The sequence below is a fragment of the Lissotriton vulgaris genome, chromosome 2_1 (assembly GCF_964263255.1).
Source record: "Lissotriton vulgaris chromosome 2_1, aLisVul1.2, whole genome shotgun sequence".
NCBI classification, from domain to species: domain Eukaryota; kingdom Metazoa; phylum Chordata; class Amphibia; order Caudata; family Salamandridae; genus Lissotriton; species Lissotriton vulgaris.
Window position 1 is genome coordinate 1,960,555,283 of NC_141687.1, and position 21,162 is coordinate 1,960,576,444.

Consider the following 21,162-nt stretch of genomic DNA (forward strand, 5'->3'; position numbering starts at 1 on the left):
TTTCTTGGGCCTACGGTGCTTTGCGTATATCTCCTCTCCGCAGCTGTGGTTTTGTCGTAGTGCCAGGAGAGTGCATTCTCAGTTGCTGTGGGGATTAATCTTAAAACATCTTAGTGCCAAAGTTAGCTAGAGTGGCGGTTCCTCTCTGTTTGCATATCTATCGCAGCTTCCCGCCCCTAGTACACCGCAGCTCGAATCCTAGACCCGGACTGGCCCCGGACCTCTTCTGGATACCTCCTGCTTTGGGGGAGGGAATGGATTCCCTCCCTACTCCTCACCTCATGCTTCTTTGTGTGTCTCGGGCAACAGCTACTTTAACCAGTTCTCCATGTATGTCACTGCATATTGGCATTCTTCGCCCTCCCGCAGACCCACCACTCGTATATTATTAATGCGTGATGGGCCCTCTGCATCCTACAGCCTTTCTTTTAGGAAGCCCATATTGTCCAGTAAGCTGTGTGGCGTGTGTCTGGGCAAAGCTCTGCCAGCGTAAGTTAATTAATATGTATTTTCTCAGCTAACTTACGATGATCTGCACGTAAGAGTGTGAAATTTATTGTGACCTTTCAATTTTAGCTTCCAGAGATGTGCATGTTTAATCAAGGGTCACGCCAAGTTTTTCACCTGCGCTCAGCACTGTGTCCATTTTGGCAGCTAGTGTTAAGTGTAAGAACTCGGGGCCCATTGAAGCTTCAGTGTGGAGCAGCCCATCCGCACCAGGTTGGGATACTCTCTGTGACATGGTTAACCGTAGGCAATCAATGGCTAACTGCTGGGCTGTAGGCATGGGAACGCTGTTGCGGTTGAATAGTGTCTGCGTTATATTGGCTGGCTACCAGTGGTCTTCCTGTTACTTTTGTGGTCACTGCTGTAAGGTTGGCGTCACAGTCCTGCCCTTATGTGGGTCCAGTGGAATCTCTCCTGGTCTCAGTGGTGCCTAATCACTATCCTCAGTTCAGCTGCATAATATTGTGCAGTATTTCAAGTGCAGCTCGAGTCATAGGACCAAAGGCTATAGCTTATTCCCCTGCGGGCTACTACCATGCCCTCTCTCAGTGTCTTGACTATTTCATGGGATGCCCGTGGCACTTTCTTCAGTGTGAGGGCCAGTGACGGAGATGTTATTTAGTGCATCAGCGTTTCTTGGGCCGAGGGTGCTTTGCGTATATCTCCTCTCCTCAGCTGTGGTTTTGTGTCGTAGTGCCAGGAGAGAGCATTCACAGTTGCTGTGGGGATTAATCTTAAAACATCTTAGTACCACAGTTAGGTAGAGTGGCGGTTCCTCGCTGTTTATATTTTTCTCACAGCTTGCCCCCCCGGTACACCGCAAACCGAGGCCTAGACCCGGACCGGCCCACGGACCTCTCCTGGGTACCTGCTGCTTTAGCGGAGTGAATGGATTTGCTCCCTACTCCTCACCTCATGCATCTTTGTGTGTCTTGCAGCCACCTCCGTGATCCAGTGCCACCTCTCTCCTCAGCTATGCGTGGGCCATTGTATTGTTCACTGGTCTCTCTGCGGTCATGCTGGTGGGTTCTAGATTCTTTGTGTCTTATATCTGATCTGACCTCCAGGACTCAGGGGAAGTTGTCTCTTCTGCGAGGCTGTGACTCAGGTCTCGTTCAGTCCCATCATCATCAGGTTCTTCTCTCTGACCTACCACAGATCGCCTCTACCAGGATGCGTTGCAGTCTGGATCTTTCAATGCACAGTCTCAGGTACAGCTTCCGGTGAATGCTTCACCAGTGCCACAGGGCCGCCTCCTGTCCATTGTAGGCCTCCCCTCAATTCAAAATGTTATGACGTTGTGGCAGTGCAGTTACCCCTTTCAGTGCAGGTTAGATGTACTGGAGCTCTGCGCTATCTTTGCTTCAGTATCTGGTGTGCTCTCTAGCAGCCACATGGGTCTCTTCTTCATTTATTGATCATTATCAACTGTAAAATCTGGAGAGGGCAGCGGTTGGCCCTCCTGTGTTATCTTCTTAGGATCTTGAATTTATTTTGTGTTATTTAAAAACGTTCCACGGGTGTTGCTGAAAAAATGGAGGGTGTGTATTGAGGCCTATTACAATAGTACGACCAGAATGGTTTGTTGAATATATTCTCAAACTCTTATGAAACAAGGAAAGAAAAGGGAGGGTAGCGTTTGGATAAGAGTAATTCGTATGACCTCATTACTCCTTTTACTTTTATCCTTGCCTAGTTCCTAACTGATCTATCTCCCCCCTGCGTGGTTGTGACACGCTTTTTACAGGAAGAGCTATACATATGAGGTGAGAATATACCGAGATAGAAGAGTGTGGAGCACAAGAAGGTTCAGGAATAAAGTAGGGCTCATTAGAAATAAGACAGGGGCTTTAAACATCTGTCAAATAGGCAACACGCCTCACATTTTTATAAACTAAACGAGGACCAAAGGACTAGGTGGGGGGGGGGGGCTGGGTGGAGTTTTATCCTATGTAATCCAAACTTTGAGTTACCATCCCATGTCTCAGATTTTATATTTCAGTGTCCCACCATGTAGTTTTTGATACCGATCTCATTTGTCTTGTGTTGGTTCGTAGGGTGAGCGGTGGGAATGGCAGATCTATCAAGGAGGACCATAGAAACAAAGTAGTGTTTTGTTTTTGTTTTATTTGGATATGGGGGGTGTCTATATGAGGTGGATGTCACCTCAAAATATAAGTAGCCCAAAGAGGGAGAGGGGATTGGTGTGATGAGGAGTACTGCTAATTAGTCTGCTCATTAATCCATAGGAAGTGACAAGGATTCGCTCGCTTTTTAAATGTATAGTTATGTAGGTTATGGCACTTCTAAGAAGCTAAAACAATCAGAAATAACTCAATGGGCCCTAAACTACATAAACGGAATCAAGCTGTTCCAAAATGTATTTGTTTTTAAAGTGCTAAACTTGGTAAAACATTTGAAATACTGATGATTTACCAGTAAAACCATATATTTTTCTTCATAAATATAAATGTTGGAACTTTATTACATTACTGTACATTCGGCTGTTTGAACTCAGTCTGAGATGCTTCATTGCTGTTGCAAATTTTTCCCAGGACCTTTCAGCCTAAATTAGTGCCAGTGAGTTCAAGCAGACACCTTTGCCATTACAGATTTAATGCTCAGTTATATTTATTGCTTACGATGAACACTGTAGAAGAGCAGGGTAAAGTTTCAATTATATTGACGTGTAACGACAAGTACAGAGGAAGAAATAAGAAACTTCAAGAAGTTATCAGAATGGTAGTCACAAGGCATCAATCACACGCACCAACAAAGAGCGATGCTATTGGTTACAGACATTCTCATAGGCATGTTAGCGGTCACAGATTTACATATTTGTCTTTGTGATACAAGCATGGATGCCTCCGTAATAATTCATTATAAGATGTGGAAGTTCTGCAGGTTAACAGTGCAGAAAATGTACGAATTGAATGCCAAACAACCAAAAACATTTCTATTTTTTGACATATTTGGGGTAATTCTGGGCAGCCAATTTTTCTGTTTCGAGGTAAAAAGCATCCAGGGGGAGTTAAAATGTTGAACGTCACTTTCCGACACAACATTCTTTTGCAAGTGTTCACCACGACTGTTATGGCGTTTTTAAATGGAAAATGCAATGCAGATTTGTTGAATGGCACCAGGTTGAAGCCTTGAGGTTGGGACTACTGGTAGGGCTAGGGCCTCTATTGGACATCGAGATCAGGGTTTTTGAACTGATTGAGTGCTTGGACTAGGGCTAAGATTGGCTGTAATGCCCTAGTCTCTTATTGGTTCTAGATTTTTAGGGCTAGTGTTGTGATTGGATCGTGTTAGGGCTAGGTTTCCCATTGGCTGAAGGGCTATGAAAGGCCAGGGTTAGGGCATCTCAGCCCGGGTGTCAAGGCTAAGGGCAGAGAGGACAAGGGCAGTTGTCTGTTTGAGCCTGTTAAGGGAGGAGAGGACAAGGGCAGTTGCCTGTTTGAGCCTGTCGAGACTGACCAGGGCCATAAATGCTGACCATTATACTTACCTCCTTATGTATCAATGTATCTATATACCTTTAATGTACTTAGGATCTATATATTTATCACTTTCTTCTAATTTATAGTTTCCAATGCACTACCCTATTCCTCAGTCTATAATTCTCTCAATATATCTTCTAGCCCAACCTCCTGACTCATCTCAAACATCTTTCTACTACTCTTTCCAACGCACTACTCTATCTCTCATCCTATACATCTATCAATATATCCTCTACACCCACTCTCATTTATCTCAAACCCCATACCACTACTATGATCCCCTAAATAATCCTTTCTAGACTCTCTCCTACTTTACCCCTTCTTGCATCATCTGACACCTCTTTTACTATACTGATCCCCTAAAAAAAACCTTTCTAAACTATTTCCTCTGACTCCTCCTTTTACTCATCCAAAAGCCTCCTCCTACTGCAATCCCTCCCCCAAAAAGCGTATTTCACTCTTTTATCCCTCCACTATCCTTTTCAATCAAAATTAACAGACTAACATGTTCACTTCTCAAATTCCATATTCAACTATACTAATTCACCACTAATCCTTTATGGGTTTCGGAGTGGCATGCTACTTGCCAGAAAAGCGCTTCAACACCCATCAGGGGTAACAAGTGTTATATGAATGCAAACCTGTCTTCCCCTTTTATCCCTCCTCTATCCTTCTCACTCTAAATAACTGACTAATATCAACCACTGAAATTACTTCATATTTCACCATATTAATTCACCACTAATCCTTAAAGGGCTTCCTGAATAGCATGTGTCAACACCCCATCAGGGGTAACCAGGGCTATATAAATACAAACCTTTTTTCCTCTTCTATCCGTCTGCTATCATTCCAAATCCAAATAACTGACTAACCTATCCACCACTTAAAATGTACTTGCATGTTTCACTATACTAATTCAACACTAATCCTCTATGGGTCCCGGAGTAGCGCGCTACTCGCCAAAAAAAGCGCTTTGACGCCTCGTCAGGGGTAGTAAGCACTATATAAATGCAATTACAATACAATGCAATTTGTACTCTGCTTGAGGCACACCCCATCATTTATTACTCCCAAGAAAGTGACAACATAATCTGTATGAGAAACATCAGCGCAACAAAAAAACAAGAAAGTAAACAATTTGGCACTAACCCCAATAGAAAACATTTGCACAAAGTGGGTGTCAAATGTAGAAAAATACAGGAGGTGAGTGGAAACCACTGTCCCAGCAGCTAATATCGAAATCATCTTCCCCTATGATACTGAACAATTAAACCCGCACCCTAAATATATACGGTATTCAGCCCTTCATTTGCTGCGTGTTGAGAGACATTGTACAACTTCAGGCGGAACCACCCGCTGCAGCCTCGAACCACAGTCTCGCGGGCTCCGTGTTCTGCTGCTTCCATTTCAAGTTAGCTTTGGCTTTTTCGATCGCCTGCTCCAGTGCCCGCGCCCCAGTCCCAAATCCAGTCTCTCCGTTGTCCTTTTTAAATTGTTCCAACTGCAAAAAAAAGAGGCGACGATAAATGGCTAATGATGAACAATGCATACATTGTATATCTTTCTCACTGAACTCTACTGTACCAGCGCAACAACATATGAACTAGCAGATACTCAATTGCTGAGTGGGGCCATACTTCTTCTTCAGGGAACCTTTTTTCACCAAATAATAATAGTAATCGTAGTAGCAGCAGTAATATCATTATTAAGAATTATTGTTCGTGGGAGATGTTAATATCATTTAACTTGTACTCCTAATTTTATTACAGGTGCAAGAATGAGTTTATTGTAAAAAAAATTCGATGTTACTACTTGCTTGTAATATTTTCTTACACGTGAGTAGTGATGTAGCAATCCTCTTACTCCATTCTTTGTGACCTGACCCACAGTGGGAGGGACATACAAAAGAGGCATACATTGGTGTTGAGAGGTCTGGGGTGCCACTGACTCTCAGCACAAAGGGCCCACGGACGATGGCTCCTTGGGGAGGGGAGACCAAACATGGTAACCCAGCAGCCTGTCTAGATGGGAATTCAGCAGAAGGTGGAAAGCAGTCTGTGCAGAAGGAACAGCTTTGCACAACGTCAAAGCAGCATGTCAGAAGAATACCCCTCGGCTCATATGGAATAGCTGGTGACTTTATAAAGATAAAACAAGTCACCATGGAGGTCCAGGACCTGCTAAAGCTACTAGGATGTATTTCCATGTTGGTTTATGGCCGTGGAAATCCACAGTGACTTTCAAGGTCCATATATCGTACTTTTGGGTAGAAGATTATCCAATTTATGAATAAATTGCATTATCATTATCGCTATTATTATTAGAGATTCAGTCAGAGAGCCGAGGAGTTATTTTTATTTCACAATTTTATGTATGACTGGATTGAAATCACTGTGAAGGATCATGTGGAACTGTCCCACTAGTGGCTGGGGTATCTTCCAATGCACGTTGAAATAACTGTTGGTCAGTCAACATAGGTAAGGTATATGGTATGATTAATTAAACTCTTTACATTATTGCGATCACAGGTAAGTAATTACATTTTGATCATGAATAAGCAAATACATTGAAACGGTATAAATAAATTATTTATGTAATGTTCTAAAAAAGGTTGCAAGGGATTTTATACATTAATGGCTATAAACTACTCAGTTGTAAAGGAAGGACTAAACTTAACGATTGTAGAAAGCATATGGCTAGAAAAGTGCTAGTGGCAAAAGCAAAGTGCAAGAGAGAGAATGTCTGGAAGAGTTTGTATACTCTGGGAACAATGGATCGATGTGGGTGCCAGTTGAAGGCGTGGCCGCTCCAGCATGATGTGAGGCTCCCGCACGTCCCGTGAGTGAAGAGGGACAGCCAGCAGGAAAGGAAGAGACTCTGACAGCAGCCCAGCTAGTCGGAGGCTGTGGCTTGAGTGCCGAGAGTGAGGAGCGGTGGCAGCACCACCTATAGGTCGCCGAAAGCACAGCGGCCTGCTGAAACAAGACAGCGCTGCAGCAGGGGGAGGCGCGCGCGTGGCAGCAGGGGGGATAGGAGTAGGGCCTGCGTGATTCACATGCAAGAGCGATAGTTGCTACCATATGGTGGCGCTCGCTCCCGCAAGTGAATCTCCACACATGGACGTGTTGCCATTGAAGGCAATGGAACACGTGCACGGTTGTGGGTGAAAAAGTGGACCGATAGCTAAAGGTCTTCTCCTATGCAAGTACAATGGAAGTAAGAACAATGTATTCGAGCAGGTGAGCCTAGCCCAATTAAGGTAAGAATTAATTCCTAAAGAATTTTTTGGCTTCCAATTTGAACGCCGTTGTTGAAGAGATTTGGCGTACTTCCGGTGGAAGAGAGTTCCATATCTTTGGGGCAGCACCGGAGAAGGCTCTGTGACAAGTTCACTTTTTCCTAAGGACGAGTGGTTTCAAGAGGAAAGTATTGGCAATTCTTGAGGTTCTTACACCACATGAAAGCTCAAGTTTTTGCGCAAGGTACCTGGGAGTATTTAAGTGAAGGGCTTTGTGCGCCAGAACGGCGATCTTTAACTAAATACGCGCAGTAAAATGACTTGCGGTGCCACGCTGCGTAATTTTGTAGTAAATTAGGCCCCTCCTGTTTATCGTCATGAAGCCCAATGAGCTGGCCAAACTTTGCATGCACATCACCATCATTCAAGCACACTGAAAAGAGGTGAACAAGGTCTGATAGTTTGCACACAGCAAGGAAAACTCAAGAGCTGGCCCACCGCTGACGAAACGTGGTGCAGTCCCAGACCATGCCAGCACTGTTCCCACACCAAGCGACTTTCTGGGCAGTCAAACGGCACATAAATCCTTCCAGAAATACTACAATGTCTATAAATTGGCAAGGGCATCAAGAAGTGCGCAAAATGTCCAGTAAAGGTGTAACTCCTCCACTAAACTACTATACCACATCGATCCATTGTTTCCAGAGTATACAAACTCATAAATTGTATTCACAGGGAGCGCAGCAAGCAATGTAGCTACCAAGTCAACGTGAGAAAAATAATACCGGTCTCGCAACTAAACGTAGTGAAGTCTCATGCAGCATATAGACGCACTTAGTGTCAAAAGCTTTTTAAGATAAAGTGTAGCAGTCTAGTAGAGACGCCTCCAGCACGTGCGACCAGAGACCAGTGAGATTACGTCATAAATTTCAGGGACACATTTGGCAATAAGATAGTAAAAAGCCATAAATTGTATTCACAGGGAGCGCAGCGAGCAAGGTAGGTACCATGTCAAAGTGAGAAAAAGAATACCGGTCTCACATGTAAACGTAGTGAAGTCTCATGCAGCATATAGACGCACTTAGTGTCAAAAGCTTTTTAAGTCAAAGTGTAGCACTCTCGCAGCTAGACAAAGTAGGGTCTCATGCAGCATGTAGGCGCGCTTAGTATCAAAAGATTGAGTCAAAATATAGGAGTCTCGCAGCTAAAAGTGGCGATATCTCTTGCAGCGTATAGGTGCATTTAGAAAAGACAGGAGCGCAATTCAGCAACGTGTCACTTACCCAAAGGTCAACAGTCCAACACAAAGAAAGCCGAAGGGAACATACTCCTGCGCCACCCTTTTTAAAAAATGAACACTTCCGGTGAGGGAGGGGCAAGGACTGCGTAATTCCGTCATAAGGATGACGAAATAAAAAAGACTGGAGCATATTCCGAAAGGAATCTGAGTAGTAGAGACGCCTCCAGCACGTGCGACCAGAGACCAGTGAGATTACGTCATAAATTAAGGGAAAGCTAGAGCGTAATAGAAGCGGCTTCAAAATCTCCATAAAAACGAGATATATATTTAGGAAGATGAGGTCCCATAGAAACGTAGCTAGCGCAATAAGACAAATTATGTGGAAAGAAAGGTATAATTCCACAAGAAACATTTAAAAGACGGATTTAAATCATGTAAAAAACCAAAATGCATCCTATAATGAACGCAGCCAAGTCCGAGCAAAAGCAATATCCATTCGGAATTGCGTGTAGAAAATGTAGGAGGAGAGACTAAACACTCCTAAGGGGACCTTCAGCTATAAAGAAAAGGTCCTACATGATAAATTAGTATAAAGATAAATATACATTAAGGAAATCATATCAAAGGCAGAGGAATATTTCGGACTGCAGGAAAAGACAGCCTCAAGAAAAGACACAGCTTGGCTATCAAGAACACATCTTTTTCGAAGGCAATATTTGAAAAAAAGGGGGCGAGTCCAAAGGCACAAAAAGGGAAAGAAAAGCATATTCTTCCCTGCACAAAAGCAGTATAATGGAGACATCTAAATGAAAAAATGGACCAAAGATTCGTCAGCCTTTTAAGAAGAAGGGCATCTCATTATCAGAATAATGGCCATGTGTAATAGCCGTAAGTTTGCAAATCCATTTTGCCTCACACTGTCTAAGACGTAGTTCTCTATTGCCACCCCTTTTGTTTGCATCAATATGATCTATGCCATAGAACCAGAAATTACTATTCCCTTTATGGCATTTGGGGTAATGTTCCGCTAAGGGGTATTTGGTATCCCCATTCAGTATAGCCCTTCTGTGTTCTTGTATTCTAAGTTTCAGGTTCCTCTTGGTACTAGTGGAGTGGTGTGGCTCACTGGTTAGAGGCAGCAGACTCGAAAGCAGAGGACGGCCCGGGACAGGGGTTCAATTCCCGATGCGGCAGGGTCGTGGGCCAGTGTCAGCGGACTCGATAATTCTCGCCTCGGTGCCTACTCTAACCAGAGATCACACTTGGCAGCTCTGGGCACATCTTTTTCGAAGGCAATATTTGAAAAAAAGGGGGCGAGTCCAAAGGCACAAAAAGGGAAAGGGAAAGAAAAGCATATTATTCCCTACACAAAAGCAGTATAATGGAGACATCTAAATGAAAAAATGGACCAAAGATTCGTCAGCCTTTTAAGAAGAAGGGCATCTCATTATCAGAGTAATGGCCATGTGTAATAGCCCTAAGTTTGCAAATCCATTTTGCCTCACACTGTCTAAGACCTAGTTCTCTATTGCCACCCCTTTTGTTTGCATCAATATGAACTATGCCATAGAACCAGAAATGACTATTCCCTCTATGGCATTTGGCATAATGTTCCGGTAAGGGGTATTTGGTATCCCCATTCAGTATAGCCCTTCTGTGTTCTTGTATTCTAAGTTTCAGGTTCCTCTTGGTAGTACCTACATAAATCATGTCTCAAGGACACCCGATGATATGAACTTGTGAGTTGTATTGCAATTAATAAATCGCATAATTATGTAAGAGGGTGACCCATTGTGGCAGAAGATTTTAGTCTTATTTATTCCAAATTTGCAGATATTACAAGCGTTGCAAATGTGGAATCCATTCGGTTTGTCAGGTAGCCAGGTCTCAGTTCTCTTATGGGTGGTTACATAACTCAGACAGAGTTTATTTCTCAAAGAAGTAGCTCTTCTGTAGGTCATTGAAGGATTACTATATATGGAGCCCTGCAGGCTTGATATTACCTGTAAAGAGGTGCCAATTATGTTTAAACATCCTAAAAATGTCACTGATGTGAGAGGTGCATTGTGTAATAAAAGCACCTTCCTGTTCTGGCTACTATCTTTTCCCCTGGTGGTGCCATTGGAAAATATCGACTCTCGTTCTAGGCTGAGTACTCGCTGCTCTGCTTTATTTAAAGATACATTTGTATAGCCTCTGGTTTCGAATCTTTTTTTAGCCTCTGTGACATTCTTCTTGACGTTTTCTTGTTCACTACAACTTAGATCTCTACTATGGCCCGATTCAACGATAGAAGGGAAGAACTAGCACATTACCTTTTTGGATGTAACACTGTCACACAACCGCCAGGCAAAGGCACAGAGAACAAATTGAGCCTTCGGGCCCTTTTTCTTAAGCTGGAGCGACTTAAGAAACAAGAACTTGCCCGCTGGTGCAATGGGGTCACACTCCAACAGTATATAGATCACAAGAAGAGCCCACAAGGCCTTCATATCCTCATTTTCCCAACATTTGAGGAACTCAGCGATGACCTCCTCAAGGAATGGGAGAGCAACCTTGAGGGGGCATTGCTGGTAATGATGCAAATTCTCATTCATCAAGCTATTGAGAAAGGGGCTAAACTTTTGACTTAGATTGACGAGGTTGAACGCAAAATGCAGTTGATGATAAAGATCTCATAGAGAAAAATTATAAAATACTTAAGAAATTGATTAAGGAGCATCAAAGTTGTTTAAAAGAGAAGAAAATGCGCAAAATAAGGTGTGACGACCGTGTTACAGAGACAGTTGAATACATACCTTTGTGAAGAAATTTGACCAGATTGTGGTACCTGAAGATAGATAATGAATGAGAGAGGAAAGTGAAGAGGTTAGGACAGCTAGTAGAGTATCTATCTCTTCAACAAGTAGTGCGGCCTCCAGTAATATTACTAATGACCTCCCTTCAGAGGAAGGAACTTGGGGGCATATTATCAAGGGGGTTTATCTCCGCTTTTTTGGCTTTAAAAGCCAAGAAAGCGGAGATAAAATTATCTCCCTATTACCTAGCTGCAGCTAACACCAGTTAGCGACAGCTAGTAGGAGATAGCGACCATCTTGGGCCCCACTTTGAATGTCAGTGATATTTATCACTAATGAGATTCAAAGTGGGCGTGCCAAGATGTTAGAGACTGAAAACAGTCGCTAACATCGCTATCTCCTATTACCAACTTTTGGAGATATTCGCGCTAAGCGGGAATATCTCCAAAAGCTAACACCTGCCCTGAGCAGTTCTTAGCCATGTTATCCAATGGGAGGTGGATAACATGGCTAAGAGCATTAGCTCGCTAATGCATGAATATCGCGGACTTTTCAGCGATATTCATGCTTTGCGGCGATTTTTACTGCATTTGCGTTAAACCTTGGTAATACCAAGGTTTATTTGCGGTAAAAATCTCCGCAGCGCTGCGGTAAAGTTTTGTCTCTAACCAAGCAATAGCGATAATTATCGCTATTGCTTGGTAATATGCCCCCTCATTCCAAAGGAAGTTAGCGAAGTTAAGAATCAGTGGCAATCAAAAGAAAAAGTATATAAAAAAACAAGGAGAGGAGGACGGAGACAAAAATGGAGGTACAGTGGAACATGTAAAGGAAGATCTCAGAATGACAACTGGTTAGAAAAAGGGCCAGAGATAGAAACAGATGTAAGGATATGTCAGAATATATTGCCTGTGGATGATTTGCAGATTGTTAATCTCTCCAGCAGAACTCTTGATGCTGATGAGAAGACATTATTATGTAAGGGTCTGAGTTTTTGCCCGACCCAGGATGGCGACATTACAGACATACATGTTGATCTGTTTAAATTTATGAGATCTGTAAAATTAAAGGACTTCTTTCATGAAAAACCCAAAGAGAGATCTGTGTGTAATCAGGCCGCCATGCCGTCACCATACACTGTAGCCGAATTCAAAGGCATTCCAAGCCTATCTTCCCTGGAGAGGGAGGAGGAGGTTGGGCTCCAAGCTATTCTTGATGAAGTTAATATCACTGAGAATCTGAATACAGAGAGTGGCATTAAGCCTAAATCAAGTTTCATGCCATCTGCATCTTATCACCCTAACATTGACAACGTCCATGAGAAAATAAATGAAAGGTTATTTAAGTTGGAAACATCAAATAAGTTTAAAAAAGACCCCCAGCAAACCTAACTACCGGTGAAAGAAGAGCGCTTATTAAATTGCAGAATGACACCAGGATAGTTATCAGAGAAGCAGACAAGGGAGGGTAACGTTATTGATTTGGATACACCGGATTATATGGGTAAAATCATGCGGCAATTGAGTGATACCCATTGTTATGAACGTATTGGTACAAACCCCATGGCAGAACTTACTAGGGACTGCAATTTAAGACTTACTGAATGGAAAGACAGCTGTTTGCTATCTGAGAATGAATATCGTTACTTGAGAGTGGAGAATCCCCAATATCGCTGCATTTATATTCTCCCGGAGATTCACAAAGAGGGGGCTTTTCCCCCATGGAGACCAACCATCTCAGGTATGTGATCTCCCACTGAGGGGATTTCTGAATATGTTAATCTGAAGTTACAACCTCTTGTATCCAATTTGCTGTTGTATATCCATGATAGTAAGGATATTCTCACCAATCTTAATGATTTCAGCTGGTCAAACAATTTGCTCTTCGTCACATTTGACGTTGTTAGTCTTCATACCTGTATTAATCATCGCTTTGGTATCATGGCTACTAGATCTTTCCTCGATAGAGGAGGAGATGACTGTCTTGAGCATCACCAAATGATTATTGACATGATTGAATTGATCCTCTCCAGGAACTATTTTCTGCATGATGGTACCAGGTACCATCAGAAACGTGGTACCGCCATGGGTTTGCAGTTTGCTCCCTCCTATGCCTCTTTATGGGGTAGTTTGAGAGGGAGCATGCCAGGGGCAGGTGTGCCTCCCCCTAGATGGAACACATTGTGTTGTATGGGAGGTACATCGACGACATCATTTGCCTATGGTCAGGATCAGAGTCATCCTTACAAAACAATTTTTCATTTCTTAACACCAATCCTTTCAATGTAAGTTTTACCATGGACTATAGCCACGATCCTATCAACTTCCTTCATTTACATTTCTGTATCAAGGATGGGGGTCATACAAAGCACCATGTATCATAAAAGGACTGCATGCAATAGTGTTCTGCATGCTAGCAGTGCACATGCCAGTTTAGTCATTCAAAACATAACTTTTGGGGAGCTATTCAGAATCAGACGCAATTGTAGTGAACAAGAAAACTTCAAGAAGAATGTCACAGAGGCTAAAAAAAGATTCAAAACCAGAGGCTATTCAAATGTATCTTTAAATAAAGAAGAGCAGCGAGTACTCACCTTAGAAAGAGAGCCGACATTATCGGAGTGCACCAGAAGGAGAAGAGGCAGTAGCCAGAACAGGAAGGTGCGTTTTATTACACAATACACCTCTCACAGCAGTGACATTTTTTGGCTGTTTAAACATAATAGGCACCTATTACAGGTAATACCAAGCCTGTAGGGCTCTGTATGTAGTAATCCCTTGATTACCTATGGAAAAGCTACTTCTTTGAGAAATAAACTCTGTCCGAGTTATGTAACCACCCTTAATAGAACTGAGACCTGGCTACCTGACAAACCGAATGGATTCCACATTTACAACGCTTGTAATATCTGCAAATTTGGATTTAATAAGACTAAAATCTTCTGCCAGAAAGGGTGACCCTCTTACAAAATTAGGTGATTTATTAACTGCAATACAACTCACATTGTTCATATAATCGGGTGTCCTTGTGAAATGTCTTGTAAAGCGCATGTATCACCCCACCATGGGGTATCTCAGCGCTGTAGACCGCTGGGGAAACCTTCCTGGCTTTCCCTGTGAGATGGTCCCTGCTGGGTATCTCCAAGGTGAAACCAGGCATCCCCGACGTATGTGGGGGGCCGTTGTGGAGATAAGGCAAGCTAATGCCCAGAGTTGCAGAGTGTGATCCCTGGTTAGAGTAGGCACCGAGGCGAGAATTATCGAGTCCGCTGACCCTGGTCCACGACCCTGCCGCGTTGGGAATTGAACCCCGGTCCCGGGCCGTCCTCTGCTTCCGGGTCTGCCGCCTCTAACCAGTGAGCCACACCACTCCACTAGTACCAAGAGGAACCTGAAACTTAGAATACAAGAACACAGAAGGGCTATACTGAATGGGGATACCAAATACCCCTTAGCGGAACATTACCCCAAATGCCATAAAGGGAATAGTAATTTCTGGTTCTATGGCATAGATCATATTGATGCAAACAAAAGGGGTGGCAATAGAGAACTACGTCTTAGACAGTGTGAGGCAAAATGGATTTACAAACTTAGGGCTATTACACATGGCCATAATTCTGATAATGAGATGCACTTCTTCGTAAAAAGGCTGATGCACCTTTGGTCCATTTTTTCATTTAGATGTCTCCATTATACTGCTTTTGTGCAGGGAGGAATAGGCTTTTCTTTTCCTTTTTGTGCCTTTGGACTAGCCACCTTTTTTCTAATATTGTCTTCGAAAAAGATGTGTTCTTGATAGTCAATCTGTGTCTTTTCTTGAGGCTATCTTTTCCTGCAGTCCGAAATATTCCTCTGCATTTGATATGAATTCCTTAGTGTATATTTATCTTTGTACTAATTCCTCATGGTGGAGGACCTTTTATGGTGGAGGACCTTTTCTTTATAGCTGTAGGTTCCCTTAGGAGTGTTTTGTCTCTCCTCCTACATTTTCTACACGCAATTCGGATGGATATTGGTTTTGCTCGGACTTGGCTGCGTTCATTACAGGCTGCATTTAGTTTTTTTGCATGATGTAAATCTGTCTTTTAAATGTTTCTTGTGGAATATACCTTTCTTTCCACATAATTTGTCTTATCGCACTAGTTACGTTTCTATGGGACCTCATCTTCCTAAACATATATCTCGTTTTTATGGCGATTTGGAAGCTGCTTCTTTTACGCTCTAGCTTTCCCTTAATTTATGACGTAATATCGCTCGTCTCTGGTCTCACGTGCTGGAGGAGTCTCTTCTACTCAGATTCCTTTTGGAATACGCTATGATCTTTTTTCTTTCGTCTTCCTTATGACGGAATTACGCAGTCCTTGCCCCGCCCTCACCAAAAGTGTTCATTGTTTAAAAAGGGTGGCGCTGGAGTATGTTCCCTTCGGCTTTCTTTGTGTTGTACTGTTGACCTTTGGGAAAGTGGCATGTTGCTGAATTTCCCTCTTGTCTTTTCTAAATGCACCTATAAGCTGCATGAGATGTTACCGCTTTTAGCTGCGAGACTCCTATATTTTGACTCAATCTTTTGCTACTAATCACGCCTACATACTGCATGAGACCCTACTTTGTCTAGCTGCAAGACTGCTACACTTTGACTTAAAAATCTTTTGACACTAAGCGCGTCTTTATGTTGCATGAGACTTCACTACATTTAGTTATGAGACTGGTATTATTTTTCTCACTTTGACTTGGTAGCTACCTTGCTCGCTGCGCTCCCAGTGAAAACAATTTATGGCTTTTTATTATCTTATTACCAAACGTGTCCCTGAAGCCCAAGGAATTTACATTTATTTTCTTGCCTTTTGGTGCATTTATAAACTCCATGTTGTCTTCTTGTGCTTTTAGTGAGATTATCTCTTCTCACCTGTCGAGCTATTTTCCTTGTTTAACCCTGACGGTTTGCTTTGGTCCTATTGGGAGTATTGTTTTCCCATCTCTGTGATTATGCAAGATTATTGAGCATTGGTCCTTCTGGCTTTCCTTTTCAAATAATATTGCTATGCTACCTTTATTTTTTACGTATGTTTACATTAGTAGCTTAATTTGACTGCTTATACTTGGACATTTGCCATTCACTTATATCCTTGCAAATAGCATTTCACCTTTGCTATATACCATTTTTCTTTGCTGATTCGGTATGTCTCACGTTCGCATTGTCTTCACCAATCTATCACATCCTTTTCCTTTGCACTGTCCTAAGCTCCTTTTTATTATTCTCTGTTGGTCTAGTGAGACCGTTGTGTTATTCTCACGCTCGATCACAATCTCTCTTCTTTCCTATATTCTTCTGTTTCCTAAACCGTAGTGATAAGGAAAATGCCACTCTAGTGTTGGGAGCAGACTTTTGGCTGCCTCTCCTTCTTTATTATGTGGAGCGTTTTTTCTATATGCATAACTGGCTAGATAAACAAGTTTTTTATTCTTACATTTATCCTATTAAGAACATATTTATTTATTCCTTTTTACTTTTTAAGCCCTATTTGTCTGTGGGACAATACCCTGAGTGCTCCAGAGTTACTGCCTGGAGCATCTACTTCATTGCACTATTGCATACTTACTGATCAGGTAATTATTTGGAAACCTTATATCGATTTTGTTGGTCAACATATGCATTGTCAATATTGATGATTATGACACTTGTTTTCTCAGAGTTTGCACATGTTTATATCGCTGATGGATAGAACTTGATGTCTTCATTTTGAGAGGGCAATCATGACATCCATATTAATGTTGGTGTATTAAGGTTAGACATTTTGATTTATTTTTTCCTTCTTCTTTTCATTGAACTGACCTGTTTTGGAATTCACGTCGTTCACAACTCATCTTATTTATAACGCCTTAACTTAGCTTACTAATAAATATATCTTTTTCTTTTCAGAATATTGCACGGTCATTGGATTCCTGCTCGCTTCAGGTTTTATGAGATATAGTATTTTGTTTGCTTAACCAGTTGATATTTGGTTAACTTAGTATTTCTCTTTCGGGCGAGTCATCGCCCCAACAAGGTGAGATCTTTTGGATTATTATGTATCCCTCTGCAGGAAACTCTCTCTGCATCCAGATAAAACCCTGTGATGGTTTGTTTCTTTTTCTTTCACTGATCATTCTTTTTAATTGACACCTTCTGTTATTGTCTCTCTTTCACTATTACTCTTTGTTGTATATCTTTTTCGTGTCCCAGGCATATATCTTTGGTTTATTGAGTGAAATTGGTTTGTTAAACCTATGAACCTGATCTTAACATTTTTGTGCTGTGATTTGAATTTCATTTTGGTATTTCTTTGGTTTGGTTACCTTGGGATGCAGAATATGTGCAAATTTATACATTATGCACTTTAGGTGGTAATGGTCTATGAAATTGTGTTAGTTCAGGTTTCATTTGTTTACAATTTATTCAGATTAGTATTACTCTTTTTCATTTTCTCTTTCTTTGTGTGTTTCTATTACTTTGTGTTTTAGTTATTGCAAACCAAACTCTGTAATGTCAGCGTTGCAAATTATCAATGTGTTTTCTCTGGGTGTTTTCATTACTTTTTGCTTTAGTTATTGCAAGTATTATTAATGTGGCTTCTTTGCATAACAAAGTATGTAATGTTAGCATTGGAAATTATCAATGTTGTCTTTTTCTTAAGTGCTTTTTCCTTAAATGTTTTCTTTCTTATATTCTAAGTGAGCCTATGGCTTCGTCAAATGTACGTTTCTCTCTTATATTTTTGGTAAGTAACTAATTGCCCCCTTTCTCTGGGTGTTTCAATTACTTCCTGTCTTGTAGAGCAAATTGTGTAATGTTAGCATTGCAAATCATCAATGCTCTTCATGTTTGTGTTGTTGCATATAATTTGTGTGAGCTCATGGCTTCGTCATATGTATGTTTTCTCTCAATTTTTGGAAAACACTCATCTGTTGAATGCTAAGTTTTATTTCTTTGTATGGCATATCCTATGATTATGGGATTTACACTTATGCTTGTTATAGCTTTGGTTACAGTGTCGCTTGTGATCGTTCTTATATTCCAGTCTCTTCTTTTCTGTTATTTTTATTATTGTTACTTTTACTATTATCATGATATTTTGTTGTATTGTTCTTGTCTTTCCCTTTGTATTTATTGATGTTTGTTTCTATCACTTTCAGCCCTGACGAAGTTCTCTTTCAAGAACGAAGCGTGTTGGCTGAACTTCTGTTTTTGAACCTTTGTATCGGTCTGATAAATAATGAACTTTGAAAAATTTCATTGTCAATCCTTGGACTTCTTTAATCCTTCGCATGCCCTTTATCTACCTGTTCAGGATCTGGAGAACAGCGGCATCACAAGATGGTTGTTTCCTGGGATGGTGCGTGAGATCAATACCAAATGGTGAAACTGGTATAGAGGTGCAGGAACGGTGGTACAGCGTCTGTTCTACTTTGTTGTATGCCAGATACCCAGGGCCTGTAACCTCAATGCTACTAGTGGTCCTGCAGCCCTGGTTGTGCCACCCACACAAGTAGCCTTTCAAACCTGTCTTAGGCCTGCCATTGCAAGGCCTGTATGTGTAGTTTACTGTCACTTTGACTTGGAAATTTAAAGCAGGTGTAAAGCTTTAAACTCTTATTTTATTATACATACGTCACCCCTAAGGAGTACCTAGGGGCAAGTTGCTGTGTAAATAAAAGGTAGGACATGCGCTTACGTTTTACATGGCCTGGCAGAGACAAACAGCTAAACTTGTTTTTTAACTACTGTGAGGCTTATTTCTCTCATAGGCTAGCATTGGGAATTCCTTAAAACACTCATAAGCTGCATTTTTGATAAGAAGGAAGTAGCTACATCATGTTTAATATTTTTGGAATAGTAATAATAAAACCTCTTTAGTGGTAAAGTTGGATTTATTATTACTATTTTATAAAGGTCACTTTTAGAAAGTGGACATTTTCCTGCTTTTAACTTTGCTCTGTGTGCCTGCAGCCTTTCTCCAATACACTGCTGGGCTGGCTGACAGCTATATCTTGTAAATGAAAGATAGTTTTGCAAATCTTTAGGTAAGCAAGTAACTTTATTAAGCTTGTGTTAGACCTGGCACCATTGGCGTGGGTCTCCCTTCCATTTTTTGCTATTGCCTCATGTATTTTTCCCGTGTTAGATGCTTTGGACACTGCGCCACTGCTGTCCAGTAAAACAGTGCAAGTGCTCCATGTTGTAAATTGATGTATGGATTAGTGATGACATTTTTGGGTATTTTGGTTTACTTGTCAGGCCCTAGTCTAGTGCACTAAGTGTGCCAGGGCGTCTAATCCAAATGCTGCTGGTGGGCCTGCTGCACACGTTGTGCCACCTATAGAAGCAACCCTGTAAAATGTGTCTAAGGTCTGCCATTGCAGAGCCTGCGTGCAGTCTGGTACTGTCATGCTGACTGGGCAAGTGCACCCACGTGCCAGTCCCTAAACCGTCCCTTTTCTTCATATCAGTCACCACTATGGAGGGCCCAAGGGCAGGGTGCATTGTAAGTATAAGGTAGGACAAGCCTTGATGTGGGTGGCATGTCCTAATAGTGAATTGCAACCATTTTCGTTTTTCACTATTGCAAGGCTATCTGTTCTCCATGGGCCAGAATGGGCTGTTGGATTGTTACATGTTTATAATCCTAACAGACTCAGAGAGCATGGTAGAAATTCGAGTTTAGTACAGCTAGACTCAGAATAATAAAATACATCCTTTAGTAAAGTTAATTTTGATATTCTGTGTTTGCAAATACCACTTTTAGAAAGTAGGTATTTGCTTGTCTAACCATTCAAACCTGCCTCTGCTAGGTTGTGTATTCCTTTGTCTGGTTTTGTGGTGAGTGACAGGGCTGGGGAATTCCAAGAGACAGGCTGAGTCACCCAGTGGTGAATAGAGAGATCTGCATCTACATGGGAGGGAGGAGTTGCACCTGAACCTTGAATAGGGCTGTGCCTGCCTTCCACAATGCTGGCTCCACCCCCTGGGGAGCGACTGATGTCTCTGCCCTACACACTGAAAGGAGAGAAGGAATCCTGTAAACAAAGTGCTCCAGGACTGTACTTGCCTTCCACAATGCTGGCTGCACCTCCTGTGGGGCATCTGATGTTTCTGCCCTACACTGTGAAAGGAAAGGAGAAGTCTGGTAAACAGAGTGCTTCAGAACTGGTTTGGACTGTGCAAAGGCCACTCTCCCCTCAGAGAACAAAGGATTTTGGGGTATAAATATTGGGACCCTGATCCCATGAAATTAGATCACTTTGTACTACAAGAAGAAACCTTTACTGAGGAGAGGAGCCTGAGGAAACTGAGGGGAGACTATTCCCAAGCTGAAGTGCTGCTTGGGGGATTGGCCTGCAGTGGTTGCCTTACTGCCAAAAGAAGGAGAAAGGAACTTTGTGTACTTTGCTTTCAACTTGTGAAGGATCTCTAAGGGCTTGGAAAAGAGCTTGCCTCCTGCTGAAGTCTCAGGGACAACAGACTTCACGCCCCCCAGCTCCCCAGAGTTCTTGTGGAAGTACCTGCTGCTGTTTTGGGCCTTCTGAGGAACTGCGTGTCGCAAGAAGCTGGAAGCGCGACACAACGAGAAGAAGCGTTTCGCCGTCGCTGTGCCTGCAGTCGCAACTCCGAAGAAGGAGGGTGTCGCCGCTGGAGCTGTCGCACTGCACCGCATCAGTAGAAGAATCTCGCAACGAGGTCGTAGCGCGTCGCTGTCGCTGTGCCTGCCGTCGCAACTCCGAAGGAGGGTGTCTCCGCTGGAACTGTCGCATTGCATCGCATCGACCAAGAGACCCTCACATCCCCGAGAAGTGCGTCGCAGTTGGATCTGCTGCCGTCGCATCTTGAATGTCGCCGCTG

The 21,162-nt window shown here is 42.3% G+C and overlaps 1 protein-coding gene across 1 annotated transcript in view; it reads right to left on the minus strand.

Annotated features, from left to right (window-relative positions):
• Positions 1–3,165: 3,165 nt before the first annotated feature.
• LOC147733561 (aminopeptidase N-like) overlaps positions 3,166–21,162 on the minus strand; it is a 491,573-nt gene continuing 473,576 nt past the window's right edge. Inside the window, exon 20 of the mRNA XM_086958148.1 lies at positions 3,166–5,511. Coding sequence (XP_086814274.1) covers positions 5,350–5,511 — 162 coding nt within the window. The 3' untranslated portion in view covers positions 3,166–5,349. The remainder of the gene's footprint in view (positions 5,512–21,162) is intronic.